The 19,341-nt window shown below is 38.6% G+C and overlaps 1 protein-coding gene across 3 annotated transcripts in view; it reads right to left on the bottom strand.

The window, feature by feature from the left end:
• The window catches only part of RANBP3L (RAN binding protein 3 like), a 68,855-nt gene extending 51,897 nt beyond the window's left edge, over positions 1-16,958 (bottom strand). For all 3 annotated transcript variants that reach the window (XM_017969957.4, XM_002745050.6, XM_017969956.4), the window contains exon 1: positions 16,393-16,958. In XM_017969957.4, the coding sequence (XP_017825446.3) occupies positions 16,393-16,483 (91 nt within the window). In that variant the 5' untranslated portion in view covers positions 16,484-16,958. The remainder of the gene's footprint in view (positions 1-16,392) is intronic.
• Between the last annotated feature and the right edge of the window lie 2,383 nt (positions 16,959-19,341).

The following is a 19,341-nucleotide window of genomic DNA, read 5'->3' as shown; positions in this document are numbered from 1 at the left end:
CTAGTGGGATGAACAAAACCATGATTTCAAACAAGCCCCGTGCAGACGGCCCGAGATGCTCTGTGGGGGAGGGGCGTCCACCATTACTGAGGCAACCCGCCCCAACTGAGATACATGCCAATTGCTGACGCAGCCAGCCGTGGCCGAGGCAACCCGTCCCTACTGAGATACACGCCCACTGCTGACACAGCCTGCCGTTGCCAAGGCAACCCGCTACAACAAAGAGACTCCGCCGCAGGGCATGGCGGAGAACACAGCAGAACAGCAGAGCCAGGGCGAGCCTCACAACAGCAGGGCGGAGCCTCGGCAGGCAAACAGTGGCTAGTCTGCGTCCTAGCTAGGCAGGACCTCAACAGACATCCAAAAATAAAGCCCAAACTCCTCAACACAGAGAATTTGAGGAAAAAAAGGGTTTTTTTAATGAGCTCTGTTGTAGCAGAATCAAACATAGCAGCCTACCAGCCCTGAATGAACAACAGAGCTCACAGCTCAGCAATTGAGCTCCTATAAAGTACAAACTGTCTCCTCAAGCAGCTTTCTGACCCCTCTATATCCAAAAGACCGATATTAGGCAGGCATCATTCTGGGACAAAGATAGCAGAAAAAGAAACTGGTAGCATCCCTCGCTGTGTCACAGCTGCTAGAGGTGCACCCCAGACAAGCAGGGTCTGGAGCGGACCTCAACAGTCATACAGCGAAGGGGCTAGACTGGTAGAAAAAACAAGCAACAGAAATACTTCATCATCAACATTCTGGGTGTCCACTCAGAGACCCAATCGAAAAGTCAGCAACTACGCAGACGACAAGCGGACAAATCCACAAAGATGGGAAGAAACCAGTGAAAAAAGGAGGAAAACACCCGAAACCAGAACACCTCGCCTCCTAGAAAGGACCAAAACTCCTCACCAGCAAGGGAACAAAGCTGGATGGAGAATGACTGTGACGAAATGACGGAATTAGACTTCAGAAGATGGATAATGAGAAACTTTTGTAAGCTAAAAGAACATGTATTAAATCAATGCAAAGAAACTAAGGAACTTAAAAAAAGATATGAGGAAATGATAACAAGAATGGATAACTTAGAGAGGAATATGAATGAATTAAAGGAGCTGAAAAACACAATACGAGAACTTCGCGAAGCATGCAGAAGTTTCAATAGCCGAATTGACCAAGCAGAAGAAAGAATATCTGAAGTCGAAGACCAACTCAATGAAATAAAACGAGAAACCAAGATTAGAGAAAAAAGCGCAAAAAGGAATGAACAAAGTCTCCAAGAAATGTGGGACTATGTGAAAAGACCTAACCTACGTTTGATAGGTGTACCAGAAGGGGACGAAGAGAATGAATCCAAGCTGGAAAATACTTTTCAGGACATCATCCAGGAAAATTTCCCCCACCTAGCAAGACAGGCCAACACTCAAATGCAGGAAATACAGAGAACACCACAAAGATATTCCGCAAGAAGAGCAACCCCAAGGCACATAATCGTCAGATTTAACAGGGTTGAAATAAAGGAGAGAATACTAAGGGCAGCCAGAGAGAAAGGTCGGGTCACCCACAAAGGGAAGCCCATCAGACTCACAGCAGATCTCTCGGCAGAAACACTACAAGCCAGAAGAGAGTGGGGGCCAATATTCAACATTCTTAAAGAAAAGAACTTTCAACCCAGAATTTCATATCCAGCCAAACTGAGCTTCAGAAGTGAAGGAAAAATAAGATCTTTTGCGAACAAGCAAGTATTCAGAGATTTTGTCACCACCAGGCCTGCTTTACAAGAGCTCCTAAAAGAGGCACTACACATAGAAAGGATCAACCAGTACCAGCCATTCCAAAATCACACTGAATGCTAAAGAGCATCAACATGATGAAGAATCTACAACAACTGACAGGCAAAACAGCCACTTAGAATCAAAATGGCAGTATCAAATTCACACATAACAATATTAACCCTAAATGTAAATGGACTAAATGCACCAATCAAAAGACACAGACTGGCAAATTGGATAAAAATCCAAAACCCATCAGTGTGCTGTATCCAGGAAACCCATCTCACATGCAAGGATACACAAAGGCTCAAAATAAAGGGATGGAGGAAGATTTACCAAGCAAATGGAGAGCAAAAGAAAGCAGGAGTTGCAATTCTCATCTCTGATAAAATAGACTTTAAAGCAACAAAGATCAAAAGAGACAAACAAGGCCATTACATAATGGTAAAAGGATCGATACAACAAGAAGAGCTAACGATCCTAAACATATATGGAACCAATGCAGGAGCACCCAGATACATAAGGCAAGTTCTTAATGACTTACAAAAGGACTTAGACTCCCACACAATAATAGTGGGAGACTTTAACACTCCACTGTCAATACTAGACAGATCAACCAGACAGAAAATCAACAAGGATATTCAGGGCTTGAACTCAGACCTGGAGCAAGCAAACCTGATAGATATTTACAGAACTATCCACCCCAAATCCACAGAATACACATTCGTCTCAGCACCACATCACACCTAGTCAAAAATTGACCACATAATTGGAAGTAAAGCACTGCTCAACAAATGCAAAACAACTGAAATCATAACAAACAGCCTCTCAGACCATAGTGCAATCAAGTTAGAACTCAGAATACAGAAACCGACCCAGAACCACACAGCTTCATGGAAACTGAACAACTGGCTCTTGAATGTTGACTGGGTAAACAATGAAATGAAGGCGGAAATAAAGAAGTTCTTCGAAACCAATGAGAACGAAGACACAACATGCCAGAACCTCTGGGACACATTTAAAGCAGTCTCTCGAGGAAAGTATATAGCAATAAGTGCCTATATGAGGAGAATGGAGAAATCCAAAATTGACACCCTATCGTCAAAATTGAAAGAGCTAGAGGAGCAAGATCAAAAAAACTCAAAACCCAGCAGAAGACAAGAAATAACTAAGATCAGAGCTGAACTGAAGGAGATTGAGACACAAAAAACCCTTCAAAAAAATCAATAAATCCAAGAGCTGGTTTTTTGAAAAGATCAACAAAATAGACCACTAGCCAGAGTGATTAAAAAGAAAAGAGAGAACAACCAAATAGATGCAATAAAAAATGATAAAGGGGAAATCACCACAGATTCCACAGAAATTCAAACCATCATCAGAGAATATTACAAACAACTCTATGCACATAAACTAGTAAACCTGGAAGAAATGGATAAATTCCTGGACTCCTGTGTCCTCCCAAGCCTAAACCAGGAGGAAGCTGAAACTATGAATAGACCAATAACAAGGTCTGAAGTTGAGGCAGCAATTAAGGGCCTACCACACAAAAAAAGCCCAGGTCCAGACGGGTTCACAGTCGAATTCTACCAGACACACAAGGAGGAGCTGGTACCATTCCTTCTAAAACTATTTCAAACAATCCAAAAAGAGGGAATCCTTCCCAAATCATTTTATGAGACCAACATCATTCTGATACCAAAACCCGGCAGAGACCCAACAAGAAAAGAAAACTTCAGGCCAATATCCATGATGAACATAGATGCAAAAATCTTCAATAAAATATTGGCAAGCCGATTGCAACAGCAAATCAAAAAACTTATTCATCATGATCAAGTAGGATTCATCCCGGGGATGCAAGGCTGGTTCAACATACACAAGTCTATCAACATAATTCACCACATAAACAGAACCAAAAACAAAAACCACATGATTATCTCAATTGACGCAGAGAAGGCATTTGACAAAATTCAACAGCCCTTTATGCTAAAAACCCTCAATCAACTCGGTGTCGATGGAACGTATGTCAAAGTAATAAAAGCTATTTATGACAAACCAATAGCCAATATCATACTGAATGGGCAAAAACTGGAAGCATTCCCTTTGAAATCTGGCACTAGACAAGGATGCCCTCTTTCACCACTCCTATTCAATATAGTACTGGAAGTTCTAGCCACAGCAATCAGGCAAGAAAAAGAAATAAAGGGTATTCAAATAGGAAAGGTGGAAGCCAAATTGTCTCTATTTGCAGACCACATGATAGTATACCTAGAAGACCCCATTGCCTCAGCCCAAAAACTCCTGAAACTGATAAGCAACTTCAGCAAAGTCTCAGGATATAAAATCAATGTGCAAATATCACAAGCATTCATCTACACCAATAACAGACTTAAAGAAAGCCAAATCAAGAACGAACTGCCATTCTCAATTGCTACAAAAAGAATAAAATACCTTGGAATACAACTCACAAGGAACGTAAGAGACCTCTTCAAGGAGAACTACAAACCACTGCTCAACGAAATCAGAGAGGACACAAACAGATGGAGAAACATTCCATGTTCATGGTTAGGAAGAATTAATATAGTGAAAATGGCTATACTGCCCAAAGTAATTTACAGAATCAATGCTATCCCCATCAAGCTACCATTGAGTTTCTTCACAGAACTGGAAAAAACCACCATGAACTTCATATGGAACCAAAAGAGAGCCCGCATAGCCAAGTCAATTCTAAGCAAAAAGAACACAGCGGGGGGCATCACACTACCAGATTTCAAACTATACTACAAGGCTACAGTAATCAAAACAGCATGGTACTGGTACCAAAACAGAGATATAGACCAATGGAACAAAACAGAGGCACCGGAGGCAACACAACATACATACAACTATACAATCTTTGATAAACCCGACAAAAACAAGCAATGGGGAAAGGATTCCATGTTTAACAAATGGTGTTGGGAAAACTGGCTAGCCTTGTGCAGAAAGCAGAAACGGGACCCCTTCCTGACACCTTACACTAAAATTAACTCCAGATGGATTAAAAATTAAACATAAGACCTGGCACGATAAAAATCCTAGAAGGAAATCTAGGCAAAACTATCCAGGACATAGGAATAGGCAAGGACTTCATGAACAAAACACCAAAGCATTGGCAACAAAAGCCAAAATAGACAAATGGGACCTAATGAAACTCCACAGCTTCTGCACGGCAAAAGAAACAGTCACTAGAGTGGATCGGCAACCAACAGAATGGGAAAAAATTTTCGCAGTCTACCCATCTGACAAAGGGCTGATATCCAGAATTTACAAAGAACTCAAACAGATTTACAGGAAAAAAACAAACAAGCCCATTCAAAAGTGGGCAAAGGATATGAACAGATACTTTACAAAAGAAGACATATATGAGGCCAACAATCATATGAAAAAATGCTCATCGTCACTGGTCATCAGAGAGATGCAAATCAAAACCACATTGAGATACCATCTCACGCCAGTTAGAATGGCAATCATTAAAAAATCAGGAGACAACAGATGCTGGAGAGGATGTGGAGAAAAAGGAACACTTTTACACTGTTGGTGGGAGTGTAAATTAGTTCAACCATTGTGGAAGACAGTGTGGCGATTCCTCAAGGCCTTAGAAATAGAAATTCCATTTGACCCAGCAATCCCATTACTGGGTATATATCCAAAAGACTATAAATTGTTCTACTATAAGGACACATGTACACGAATGTTCATTGCAGCACTGTTTACAATAGCAAAGACCTGGAATCAACCCAAATGCCCATTGATAATAGACTGGATTGGAAAAATGTGGCACATATACACCATGGAATATTATGCAGCAATCAGAAATGATGAGTTTGTGTCATTTGTAGGGACATGGATGAATCTGGAGAACATCATCCTCAGCAAACTGACACAAGAACAGAAAATGAAACACCGCATATTCTCACTTATAGGCGGGTGATGAAAAATGAGAACACATGGACACAGAAAGGGGAGTACTATACACAGGGGTCTATTGGGGGGAAAAGGGGAGGGACAGTGGGAGGGGGAGGTGGGGAGGGATAGCCTGGGGAGAAATGCCAAATGTGGGTGAAGGGGAGAAGAAAAGCAAAGCAGACTGCCATGTGTGTATCTACGCAACTGTCTTGCATGCTCTGCTCATGTACCCCAAAACCTAAAATCCAATAAAAAATTAAAAAAAGAAAAAAAAGAAAAAGAAAACCCACCAAATGGTTAAGGGCAAAAAAAAAAATATTCATGAAGTAGTCCATTTCAGCTGTTTATTATTAAAGGATAACTCATGAGTCAGTCATGGTTTTAAAACAGTAACAACACTGAATTCTAAAGAAAATTACAAGAAATCATTGATTCTAAGGGATATTCTATAATGAAAAGACAGATGATTGACAAAAAGAGGAACTGTCTCACCCTAGCTATTAGGTAGTTCTTTTTATTATACCTCAATTTATCCTGTGCTAATCTCATTGATGAGCTAATTTTTGGTGTCCATGTTATTAATAGAGAAGTTCTAAGCTTTAGGAATAAAAGCAACAATAAAACACCACTATTATGAAACTTGGCTAAGGCTATATTAACACTCTATCTTGAGGGTGTGGTATTTCCTGAGCTGTGGGTACTCTGCCAGTAGGACACAGTTATGTTCTTGGGCAAGTTATTCAAATTCATTGAGATATTTCAGTCTCTTCACTATTCTGTGGAATCAGTAGTAGAGGCCTAGAGGAAAATTTGAAGTCTGAGGCTTCCTAGGCCATCTCACATTTTAGAAAATGAGGGTTAGATTATGTAGAATAAAATGCACAGATGAATTTTTGACAAATGTGTGTGCTCAGGTAACCAAGCACCTATCAAGATAGAAAACATTTTTATTGCCCCAGTGAGTTCCTTGTGTCCTATTCCAGTTCTTCTCCCTGGGCAACAACTGTTCTGATGTCTATCAACATGGCCTAGTTTTGCCTGTAGAAATATGTACTCTTTTGTGTCTGGCTTATTTTCACTCAATATAACATTTCTGAGATTCATCTACATGGTTACATGTATCAGCAATTCATTTCTTTTTACTACTGAGTAGTATTCCAATGTGTGAATATACCACAATTTGCTGACCCATTTACTTGCTTATGAACAGTTTTGTGTTATTCACATGTTGGGGCTCAAGAATAAAATCTGCTATGAACATTCTTGTGCAAGTCTTTCGTGGAGATATTTTTATTTCTCTTGGAAAAATACCTAAATATGGAACTGTTGGATCACAGGATACTTGTGGGTCTAATTATATAAGAAACTGCCAAACCATTTTCCAAAGTGGTTTTTACCACTTCCCAGCAATGAGTGAGTTCTGATTGGTTCACATCCTCTTCAAGCATTGTGTTATCAGCATTTAATATTTTAGCTATTCTAGTGGATGTGAAGTGATATTTCATGGTGGTTTTATTTTGCATTTCCCTGTTGACTGATAACATTGAGCATCTTTTGATGTGCTTTTGGCCATTTATATACTTTCTTTTTAAGTGTTTGCCAGATCATTTGTCCTTTTCTTGTTTGTTTGTTTGTTTGAGATGGAGTCTCAGTCTGTTACCAGGCTGGAGTGCAGTGGCACAATCTTGGCTCTCTGCAGCCTCCAACTCCCTGGTTCAAGTGATTCTCCTGCCTCAGCCTCCCAAGTAGCTAAGATTACAGGTGTGCACCACCACACCCAGCTAATTTTTGTGTTTTTAGTAGAGACAGGATTTCACCATGTTGGCCAGGATGGTCTCAATCTCCTAACCTCATGATCTGCCCACCTAAGCCTCCTAAAGTGCTGGGATTACAGGCGTGAGCCACCACGCCCAGCCCATTTGCCCATTTTTCAATCAAATTGTTTCTTAGGAGTTGTAAGAGTTTTTAACAGTTGAAAGTTCCCAGTCTTTTCTTTTCTTAGTGGTATCTTTTGAAGAACAGATATGTTTAATATTGATACTCTAACCTATCTATTTTCTATGGTCAATGCTTTTTTGTCTGTCTAAAAAGCTGCCTATTCTGACAGTGAAGATATTTTCCTACATTTCTCCTAGAAGCTTTATATATTTAGCTTTTGTGTTTCAGTCATATTCTATCTCAAACTAATTTTTGTGTGAGGTAGGTATTGAGGTTCATTTTTAGAAATATTTCCCCCCATTTGTTCCAGGAGTCTTGTAGAAAAGACTATCCTCCCTTTGAGTTACCTTGATACCTTTGTCTAAAACCAAGTGACCATGTACTAATAGATCAATTTCTAGGCTTTATATTCCTTTGCAACTAGATTTTTCTATCCTTATACTGATACTATACCATCTTGATTTTATAGCCTGCAATCCAAAAGCGTAGGTTGTCAACTTTGTTCTCTATCAAGATTGATTTAGTTATTCTAGGTCCTTAATACTTCCTTACACTTTTACAATCAATTTGTCAATTTCAAAACAAATCTGGTGTAATTTTTATTGAGATGGCCTTGACTCTATAGGTCAAGCTGAGGAAAACTGACATTGAGCATTCCAATTCATGAATTTGGGATATATCTCTTCTTATATCATATTTTCTTTAGCTTCACACTGCAATGTTTAAGTGTACAAGTCTTGCACATATTTTGTTAAATTAATCCATAAGTATTTCCTTTCTATGCTATTTAATGAGTATATTTTTAATTTCCACTTTTTCTTAGGTAATATATAGAAATATGACATTTTTGTATGTTGACTGTAGCCTTTTACCTTGGTAAATGCATTTACTAGTTCTAGCATTTTTTGATAGATTTCTCTGGAGTTTTCTACAAACACCATTAGTCATCTGTGAAAAAAGACGGTTTTACCTCTTTCTTTACAATATGTAAGCCTTTTATTTATTTTTCTTAATGTAATACACTGGCTAGGATCTCTAATACCCTGTTGAAGACAAGTGATGATCATGGACATCTCTGTTTTTTTTTTCCCAATCTTAGGAGGAAAACGTACAATCTTCTGCATTGAGTAGTGTTAGCTGCTGGATTTCTTGTAAATGTTTTTCTCTATCAGGTTGAGGAAGTCATCACTGTATTCCAAATCCCTTGAATTTTTATATTAGTTGGTGTTGAATTTTGCTTATGTTCCTCTGCATCTTTCTGGCACAAAGGTATTCATAAGACTCCCTTATAATCCTTTTAATATCTGTTAATGACACTCTCTACATCATTCCTGATATTGATGTTTTGTCTCTCTCTCCTCTCTCTCTCTCTCTCTCTCTCTCTCTCTCTCTCTCTCTCTCTCTCTCTCTCTCTCTTTAAACAGAGTCTCTATTGCCCAGGCTGGAGTGCACTGCCATGATCTTGACTCACTACAACATTGATCTCATGGGCTCAAGCAATTCTCATGCCTCAGCCTCCTGAGTAGCTGAGATCAGAGGCGCATGCCACCATACCTGGCTAATTTTTGTATTTTTAGTAAAGACGAGGTTTTACCACGTTGACCAGGGTGAACTTGAACTCCTGTCCTCAAGTAATCTGCCCACCTCAGTCTCTGAGAATGCTGAGATTACAGGTGTGAGCCACTGTACCCAGTCATGTCTCTTTTTATTGATTAATCTAGGTAGGGTTTTATTATTTTATTAATATTTGGAAAGAAATAGTATTGGGGATCATGGAGGAGCAGACTACTTTCTCATGACTTTGTTTTTAGGAATGGAAACATAAAGCATTTTTTTTTTAATTTTGTTTTTGTTAAGTCCAGCTTCAAAAGTGTAAGTAGGGATGGCCTTGAACAACCATGGCTTTTTTTATGTGGTAAAATATACTTACCGTAAAAGTTATCCGTTATCCTCTTAACCATTTGTAAATGTACAGTTCAGTAGTGTGAACTATATTGACCTGTTTGTATAACCAATCTCCAGAACTCTTTTTATCCTGAAAAACTGAAATCCTGTACCATTAAACAACACATCCTCAATTGTTTCTTCCCCAAAACCCTAGAAACACCATTCTACTTTCTGTCTCTCTAAATTTGACTACTTTAGATACTTCATGTAAGTGGAATAAGACAATGTTTATCTTTTTGTGACTGGCTTATTTCATTCAACTTAATGTCCTCAGGTTCATCCATGTTGTAGCATGTGTCAGAATTTCCTTCATTTTTGAGGCTAAAAATTATTTATTATCATTTATTTATTTTATTTTTATTTATTTATTTTAATTATTATCCACATTTCATTGATCCATTCACTTATCGTTGGAGATTTGGTTATTTCCTTCTTTTGGTCATTGTGAATAATACAACCATGAATATAGGTGTGCTAGTATCTGTTTTAATTCCTGCTTTCACTTCTCTTAGTATTTTATCCAGAAGCGAAATTGCAGGATACATGGTAATTTTATTTGTTAATTTTTGGAGGAACTGTCTGATATGGTTTGGCTGAGCCCCCACCCATATCTCATCTTGAACTGTAGTTCCCATAATCCCCAGGTGTTATGGGAGGGACCCAGTGGGAGGTAATTGAATCATGGGGGCAGTTACCCCCTGCTGTTCTCATGATAGTGAGTGAGTTCTCAGGAGAGCTGATGGTTTTATAGGGGCTTTTCCCCCTTTGCCCATCACTTCTCCTTCCTGCTGCCATGTGAAAAAGAATGTGTTTGCTTCCCCTTCTGCCATGATTATAAGTTTCCCGAGGCCTCCCCAGCCTTGTGAAACTGTGAGTCAATTAAACCCCTTTCCTTTATAAATTACCCAGTGTCAGGCAGTTCTTTATAGCAGCGTGAGAACGACTAATACATTGCCATAATGCTTTTCACAGCAGCTCCACCATTTTATCTTCTCCAATAGTGCATGAGGTTCCAATTTCTCCACATTCTCATCAGCATTTGTTATTTCCTGTGTGTGTTTTTTTCAGTTAGTAGCCATCCTAATAGAAGTGCAGTGAGAAAATGAAGTTTTGGCCATTAAACTGATTTATATATATATATTTCCTAGTGCTATTAGGAAGGCTTATTACGGAACTATCTAAGGGGTCCTTAGATAGTTTCAAGGGAGGGGCTGCCACACCAAAAAGACCAAGCATGTGATTAGAGATTGGAAATTTCAGATCCACCCCATTCCCCTAATCCCCTAGGAGGAGAGAAGAATTGGAGGTTAAGTTCAGTCATATGGCCAATGACTTAATCAATCATGCCTACATAATGAAACTTCACTAAAAACCCTGGACACTGTGCTCAGGGGAGCTTCCTGTTACTAAGAGGGTGGCTCATCTGGACTCTGTAGAAGTAGAGGCTCCTGTGATCATGACCCTTCCAGATCTCATCCCATGTACCTCTTTATCTGGCTGATTATTTGTATCCCTTATAATAAAATGGAAATGGAAAGTGTAGAGCTTTCCTCAATTCTGTGAGTTGTTCTAGTGAATTACCAAATCTGAGAGGTTGTGAGAAGTCTTTAATTTGTAATTGTCCTGGCAGAAGTGCAGGTTGCTTGGGGACAGCTGAAATTCGTTGTTGGAATCTGAAATTGGATAGTCTTTTGGGACTAAGTCCTTCATTGTGGGTCTTCACTAATTCTGGGTAGTGTCAGAATTGAATTAATTGAATTGTAGGACACTCTGAGAACCGGTGTCAGAAAACAAAGAAAATCATGAGGAATTCCAACCTGTCTTGGTTATCCACAGAGAAGTTTCTCTAGTATAAATCAGTTAAAAAAATTAAACATTGTAGTACTAGAAATCATACATTTTATGAGACAGCTATATGTAGCAGAAAGTACATTAAAAGCAGCTCTTAATAACTGTGTTAATAGTTATTATTGTATTAATAGTTAATGGTTATTTCCAATAACCTTGGAAAAGTCATCTTGACCTTGAAGATTCATATTCTCCACATCTTTATAAATGAGTATAATTATACCTACCTGTAGTTACTAGTTTTATGTGTCAGCTTGGGGGTTCCATGATACCCAGATATTTTGTCAACATTCTGGATGTTTCTGTGAGGACATTTTGGATGAGGTTTATACTTAAATTAGTAGACTTTGACTCAAGCAGACTTCTCTTCATTAGTGGCTGAGTCTCATCTAATCAGTCAAAGGCCTGAATAGAAAGAAAGACCTACCCCACTAGAGTGATAAGAATGGACTCAACTGCAGAATTATCTCGTTACCCGGGTCTCCAGCCTGTCAGTCTACACTGCAGTTTGGACTTGCCAGCCTCCATAATTATGGGAGTTAGTTTCTTAAAATAAATCCCCCTCTCTATCATTCTCTCAATCTACTTTCTCTCTCTGTCTCTCTCCTCTCTCATTAAAAATCTGCATATAATTTTTGATGTCCCAGAACTTAGCTATTAATAGCCTACTCATGATCAGAATCCTTATCAATAACATAGACAATTAACACATATTTTGTATTATATGTGTTATATACTGTATTCTTACAATAAAATAAGCTAGAGAAAAAGATATTAAGAAAACCATAAGGAAGAGAAAATATATTTACTATTTATTATGTGGAAGTGGATTGTTACAAAGGTCTCAATCATTGTCTTCATGTTGAGTAGGCTGAGGAGAGGGAAGAAGAGGGTTGATCTTGCTGTCTCAAGGGTGGCAAAGGAAGAAAATTCACATATAAGTGGACCCGAACAGTTCAAATTTATGTTGTTCAAGAGTCAACCATATACACACACACACACACACACACGCATGCACACACACACATCCTACTGGTTCTGTTTCCCTGAAGACACTTGACAACACTATTTTATCTGGTTGTTGTGAAAATTAATGAGATAATGTATATGAGACCATTTGTTCATTTTAAAGTACTATAGCACATAAGGATGATTGTCTGCCTAGTACATGTAATGTGTAATGAGCTTTGCTGACACTGTATAGACATGTAAATTAACATTTACATGTGGTCATAGAGTCTATATTAGCGATAAATGGATTCAAAATATCATAGAAGAAGCTAGAATATAGCAACAAGTTGGGAGAGGAGCCTCCTAGACTTGTGTTCTGGACTGATAGAGCATTTGTTGCTGTAGTAAACTCTATGTGGACAGGAAACCATGGCTTAGTTGGCTTAGTTCAATTTACATATTCAGCATCTAGTATAACACTTTGGACACTGTTGTTGCCCAGATAACTGATAAAGACTAAATGACTTTTATATACATAATCACTTCAAAATTACACTTTTGTGAGTGACTAGGTGACTTTGTGTTAACTGGAGCATTAACACAAAGGATTTTAGCATATGGCATGGGGGGTTCGAAAATATGGTATGTGTTGAGGCTGGGCATGGTGGCTTATGCCTGTAATCCCAGCACTTTGGGAGCCCGAGGTGGGTAGATCACAAGGTCAGGAGTTTGAAACCAGCCTGGCCAATATGGGAAACAATATCTCTAATAAAAATACAAAAATTAGCAGGATGTGGTGGCGCACACCTGTAGTCCCAGCTACTCGGGAGGCTGAGGCAGAAGAATCACTTGAACATGGGAGGCGGAGGTTGCAGTGAGCCAAGATCATGCCAACTCACTCCAACCTGGGTGACAGCAAGACTGTATCTCAAAAAAATATATATATATATAGATATATATATATACACATACATATATATTTGAAGCTGATCATTTCTTCAGAAGTGTCAAATGTCAGTTAATCATAGTCTATATGCTAAATAATGGAGCTAGAACCTTAGGCTGGCTGGGGAAAGCCAAAGCCATGAACCCAGGATTATTCCATGAATAAATACATAGCCAGACCTCACTCTCTAAAACGAATAGCTTTGCTTCCTGGGAACTTTGCTGAACTTTGCATAATAGCAAGGTGCAAAAATAACTTGGAGGAAAAATCAGGGCACTGCTCTGAATGAATACTTTAAAAACTCCAGGACAGTAACTGGAATGCTATTTAGCAACACAACAAATACTACCCAGTGTCACTTGTCAGCTCAAATCACTAGATGACATTCTTTGTAGCAGTCAATGGCCAGTCTGGACTGCATTAGCATGCTTTACAACTTTATGGATTGTGGCTTATGTGGGCAGCTATTTTGAGACTCAGGCGTGGAAGAATATGGTTGCTTTCAAAATAATCTAGGCAAAAAGCTAAGTCTGAGAAAGAAGACTAGTCTTGTGAGTATTTTGGGAAGTATGTCATCATAGTGATTATTTCCAGGCTTCTTTGGATATGGCCAGTGTGGTGGTTAATGCTAAGTGTCAACTGGATTGGATTGAAGGATACAGAGTATTGATCCTGGGTGTTTCTGTGAGAGTGTTGCCAAAGGAGATTAACATTTGAGTCAGTGGAGCTAAGGAAGGCAGACCCACCCTTAATCTGGAGGCACAATCTAATCAGCTGCCAGAGACTATAAAGCAGGCAGAAAAACGAAAAGGTGAGACTGGACTAGCCTCCCAGCCTGCATCTTTCTCCCATGCTTTTTGCCCTCAAACATTGGATTCCAAATTCTTCAGTTTTGGGACTTGGACTGGCTCTCCTTGCTCCTCAGCTTGCAGACAGCCTATTGTGGGACCTTGTGATCATGTAAATTAATACTTAATGAACTCCCATATAAAATAAACTCCCATAGATAGATAGATAGATAGATATAGAGATATAGATATAGATATAGATATATCACACACACACACACACACACACACACACACACACATTATTAGTTCTGTCCCTCTAGAGAACCCTGACTAATACAGCCAGTAAAGAAGAGACCTTAAAGATAGGCTGCCTTAAATTAAAACAACAGTGAGGTATTATTTTCCATCTATAAAATTGAGAAGGAATTTTAAAAATAATGGTATTACTGAGAACATGCCCCAACTGCTGATAGGAGGGTCATTTGGCCAAAACCAATTTTTAAGAATGCATAATCCTTGACTCTACAATTTCACCTCTAAGAATTTATGCCAAGAAAATAATCCCATATCAGTGCAAAGATCTATTCTTTAGTTTAGGTGCAGCCCAGTGTTAATTATAATAGTTAAAATATTAGAAATAAATAATATGTCTAACAGTAGAGAATTACCTAAAGGAATTTTGTTGACATCGATATAAAGGAACAGTGTGAAACTATTAAAAATAAGGTTGTAGAAGAATATTTGATGACCTGGAAATTTGTTCATCCTCTGTTGTTAAGTTAAAAGCAGTTTACAAAACACTGTTTACAAGTGTCGAGAACAAGTCTATGTTGTTTAAAAATCAAGCAAAAGAAGAATTCATATATGTGCACAGGAGAAAAGTCTAAAAGTCTCTACATTGAAATGTTAATAGCAATTATCTTTGGGTGGTGGTTACAGGTGACTTCTATAATCTTCTTTAGGCTCACCCCCACCAAATTTTTTATTTAAAATATTGTATTAGCAATTGAAGTGAGGAGAAGTCAAAGGATTTCAAACATTTCAAACAAAGTGAATGGAAATCAAAAAAACCTCTAATGAACTAGAATTGTCTACTAACAGAGAAGCAGGATCATTTTACAGTGTTGTGCCTTAACCCTGACACATTCTAGGACTTTACATTCTAGGCTAGTTGGTTCAAAATGTATTTGAGCCCTAGTAGTAAAGCATGGTCTAAAAAGTTCACATGAAGTATTTTCTGCCCACACCACACTAAGCCTTGTACAGCATGAAGTCACTTTATATAGCTCCAGGAACTGATGCAAAGTGGCCTGACACATTCATGTGACTGTTAGCACAGATTCCATCTTGGAAATGGAAGGTTTTGGCCCTTTAGCCAACACTCTCCACACCACTGAAATCTAAAACTAAATCTAAAATCTAAAAAATTTGTCTCTGGAAAAACAATTTAAAAACTCATGTTCTAGACCCACATATAAAAAGATCTATTCTAGGCTATTGAAGAGAAGTTAGAAGTATCTGGTGAATCCTTAACCTCTATGGAGTGATGATGTCATCCATGAGAGACCCAGCCATTCCCACAAGTGTCCTTTGCTGTCCCTGACAGAGCGGGTTGGAGGGATCATCTTGTCTATCCATGTCAACCATCTGCCACTAACTCAGCTGGCTGGGGAGTGGATTTGAAAATTTAAAAAGACTGATAGTGAAAATGGCTGGGAGGTAGATAGTTTCTTTTGAATGAGTGCCCATCAAGTGACATGTGACACTTTTTCCTGTCTGTCTCCAGCTGTCTCTGGACCATAAAAAGGAAAAAAGTCAAGAATATATTTATTTTTCCCAAAACGAATGAGCCAGAGATCCAGACAAAGTTAGGCTTAAACAAAGTGAAAAAGTGTCCCACTAGTGGTAGGACAGTAGAGAAACCTCCAGACTAACTTAAAGCTATTCTCAGCTGAATCCCCCTTGTAGCTTACTCAGCCTTGCCCAGATGGGTGTTTTGAATTAGACAAAATCTAGCATACTCTAAAAAACTGACAGTGGATAGAAGTTTAAGCCTATAAGTGTCAGAGTGGCAACTTCAAGGAATATGCATTCTTGACAGTCTTCCATAGTCCTTTAAAAATCAATAGTGAATCCAAGTTAACCCACCCTTATGCATCACTATTATGTCAGCGCTCCCCCGGGTCATTCACCAGCCCACCATCAGGAATGTAAATGCACAGAAGGTCACATAACATGCAACTCATGAGCTGGACTGACTCACCTTGCTGTAGCTGGTCCTCCTGCAGCTTCAACTTACAGGTGTGCAAACTGCCAAGCAGGTGGCTGCTGCCTTTTCTTGGTATAGTAGTCATGGTCCTAGCAGTATGGCTGTGACTCAAGGATCACTAGAGCACCTCCTTCTCTTGTCCAGTCACCTAAAATGGCCTTCACCAGATACTCAGAACTACATAGATACATGCAGATCTTGTCTTTGCATGTGCAACATATACTCCTCTACTAAACTTTCAAGATTTTTCTAGTCGTGATTCTTGAAATAAATAATCACCAATGTTACTTCTCCTAAATATAAAGGTGCCGATTCATCTGGCTAAAAACACAATTCTTCTTTCACTCAAAACAAATTGAAACTATGCCCCCTTATAATGTAAAATTCTACAAATTAACTATTTCCAACAGATTACAGTTTTGTCATTTTTAAATTCCTTTTGCTGACATGAAATTGAATGCCTCCAGTTTTTAGAGAGGACTGCTAAAGTAACACATACACAAAGAAAAAAATGCTGCTGAGTTAAGTCAAATGATTTCTAAGCCTGATCTGAGTTACCCTGGGTGACAGCTGAAAGTGTACAGTTCTTAAGGGAGGCTGGAAGGAGGAGGAGCAAAGTGGGCTAGGATGATTAGCATAAAGAGGCAGGCAAGATGGGCGTTGGAGCTGCTTTGAATAATAGTGACCAAAGCACAGACTGTAAAGATGCCCTGCCATTATGTTACAGTAATTGAGTACCTGATTTCTGCCACTTTGTTTGTAATTAATATGCAAGCTGAAAGCAGGAGTTCATACTGCATGGGTATTCCTTTGTACATGTAAAATCTAAAAGGTATAAATGGAACTGGTAATGAGCTCATGGAAATGTACTGCTGGAACTTTCAATTTCTGTAAACACCTCCTAGTCTTCGGAAGGGAGCAGTTAGAGGGCAGCCTTCCTGCCAAGGCAACTAGAGTTCTGGAAGAAAAATAAACACATAAAACATTATCTTTCCAGAGTCCTGTTTCTGTTTCCCTTTTGGAGTTCCTATTGCTACTTCTAGCTCATAGAAGAAAGTAATTTCCAGTTTTACTTGTTAGCTATTTCATTACTGTTTAAAAGCATAAACCCCAAACACCTTTAATTTAACTTGAGAGCCTGCCACAACTGAAGTCATAATAAATGCTGGTAGGTCCTGCCCTTCAAGAGTCACAGCTCTTCCCAGATTTAGCAAGAAGGTAGTGGGCAGGACTAAGGAGAAAGGCAGAGCTGTTTAGCCTCAAGGTCTGGACTCTGCAGCTTCTTATATACATTTGGTAATTGGTGTTAAACTTGACACTGTTATAAACTTACCTCCTAACCAGATCTGCGTGGCTGCCCTCATTTTACTTTGAGGCAATCAATAATTCCCCAGGTATAGTCTGGTTTATGAAAATCTTTATGAAATAGATGATTGCTTTTTTGTAATTCTTGAATGCTTTAATTGTTTCAGTAGTCTTATCTGCCGCAGTTTTCAGCCTGTCACGGTGTAACAGATGACAGAAGTGTTTTGCTACTTTGAAAGAGAGCCATAGTTTCTACTTTAAATGTCTGCTATTCATCTCATCTTCCACAAAAGCTATGGTGGAAAGCCAGGTAATTTTTCCTGAATAAAGTAAAGTTATTGATATTTTATCGTTATGTACCTCACTAATAAGCATATTATTATACAGTACAAAATTATAAGCCAGCCCTTTTGAGAAATACATTTAAAAATGTTTTATGATGAAAAAAATGTAGAAATACATGACTAGGAGAGAAGAGCACAATAAGCCCTGCATACTCATCACTTGGATTCAATAATTATCAACTCATAGACAATCATGTCTCAAAATTATGTGTTTTATCATAGCCATTCTCTCCCTTATTACACCACTGGAGTTGAAGCATTCAGACATCATTGCATTAATAAATATTTCAGTATATATTTCCAAAATGTGAGGATTTAAAAATAGTCATAATAAGATAGTCACGCTTGTTACAATTAAATGTGATGCTTTACATTGTGCAAACTGCCTGTAATTAAGTATTCAAGCAGTGTTCTAATTTTCCTGATTGTCTCATAAACTTTTTTATTTTCACTTTTTTTTTTTTGCAAATTGAGATCTAAAGGGCCACACATTGTATTTGGTTGATATGTTTCTTAAGTGTTTTTTAATCTCTAGGTTCATCTCAGAGATAAATGTTGCTTGGAGATGAATATCTACACTTACCCTATTTATGTCTGATTTTTCAAGGAAGCCCCCTAGATGCCTTCGTTTTTCTTCCTCAGGGGAAAAAAGAGAAGAAAAGGAATGGTTATCTTGCCATGGAGGTTAAGACATCCAGCTTTCTTGTTCACGGTGCTCTCATTCACGTATGGTGTAACCTTGACCCAGGCGCATAACATCTCTGGGTTTGTGTTTTCATTTGTCATATGAAACAAATGTTTGTTAAGAATGTGATAAATTATTCAACACTCATTCTTTGGATATAAAGACCTGGGAAAGGGAGGAGTATCCTGCTTTGTCTCTGACTAGAGCCTAAGGAGAAAGAAATAGATTAAAACTAAAATCTGGGTAGGATTTAGGGATGTATTTGAAAATCTAGCCCCTCAGTTTTCAAATGTAGCCAAGTATCATAATTACCTGGGCAATGTTGTAAAGATGTAGATTCCTGAACCCCAGCTGCACAGTCTGATGTCTAAGGTGGAGTCTGGAATCTATGTATTTTTATAAGTCCTCTGGTCTAAATAAACAAGAATTACCTGCTTAAACAGGGCTGGTTTGTTCCCCTATTTCATTCATTATGTCTTTCCCGAGGCCTGATAAAACCAAACAAACACTCCTTAAACAGTAATTCAAGTGCCACAACATAACGGGTCAGGGAGGATACAAAGGAATGCTACCAGTTCCCCTTTTGTGCATCAACAAGGCAGTCCTAGG

Source organism: Callithrix jacchus, chromosome 2 (assembly GCF_049354715.1).
Source record: "Callithrix jacchus isolate 240 chromosome 2, calJac240_pri, whole genome shotgun sequence".
NCBI lineage: Eukaryota > Metazoa > Chordata > Mammalia > Primates > Cebidae > Callithrix > Callithrix jacchus.
This window is presented reverse-complemented; position numbering and strand designations above follow the sequence as displayed.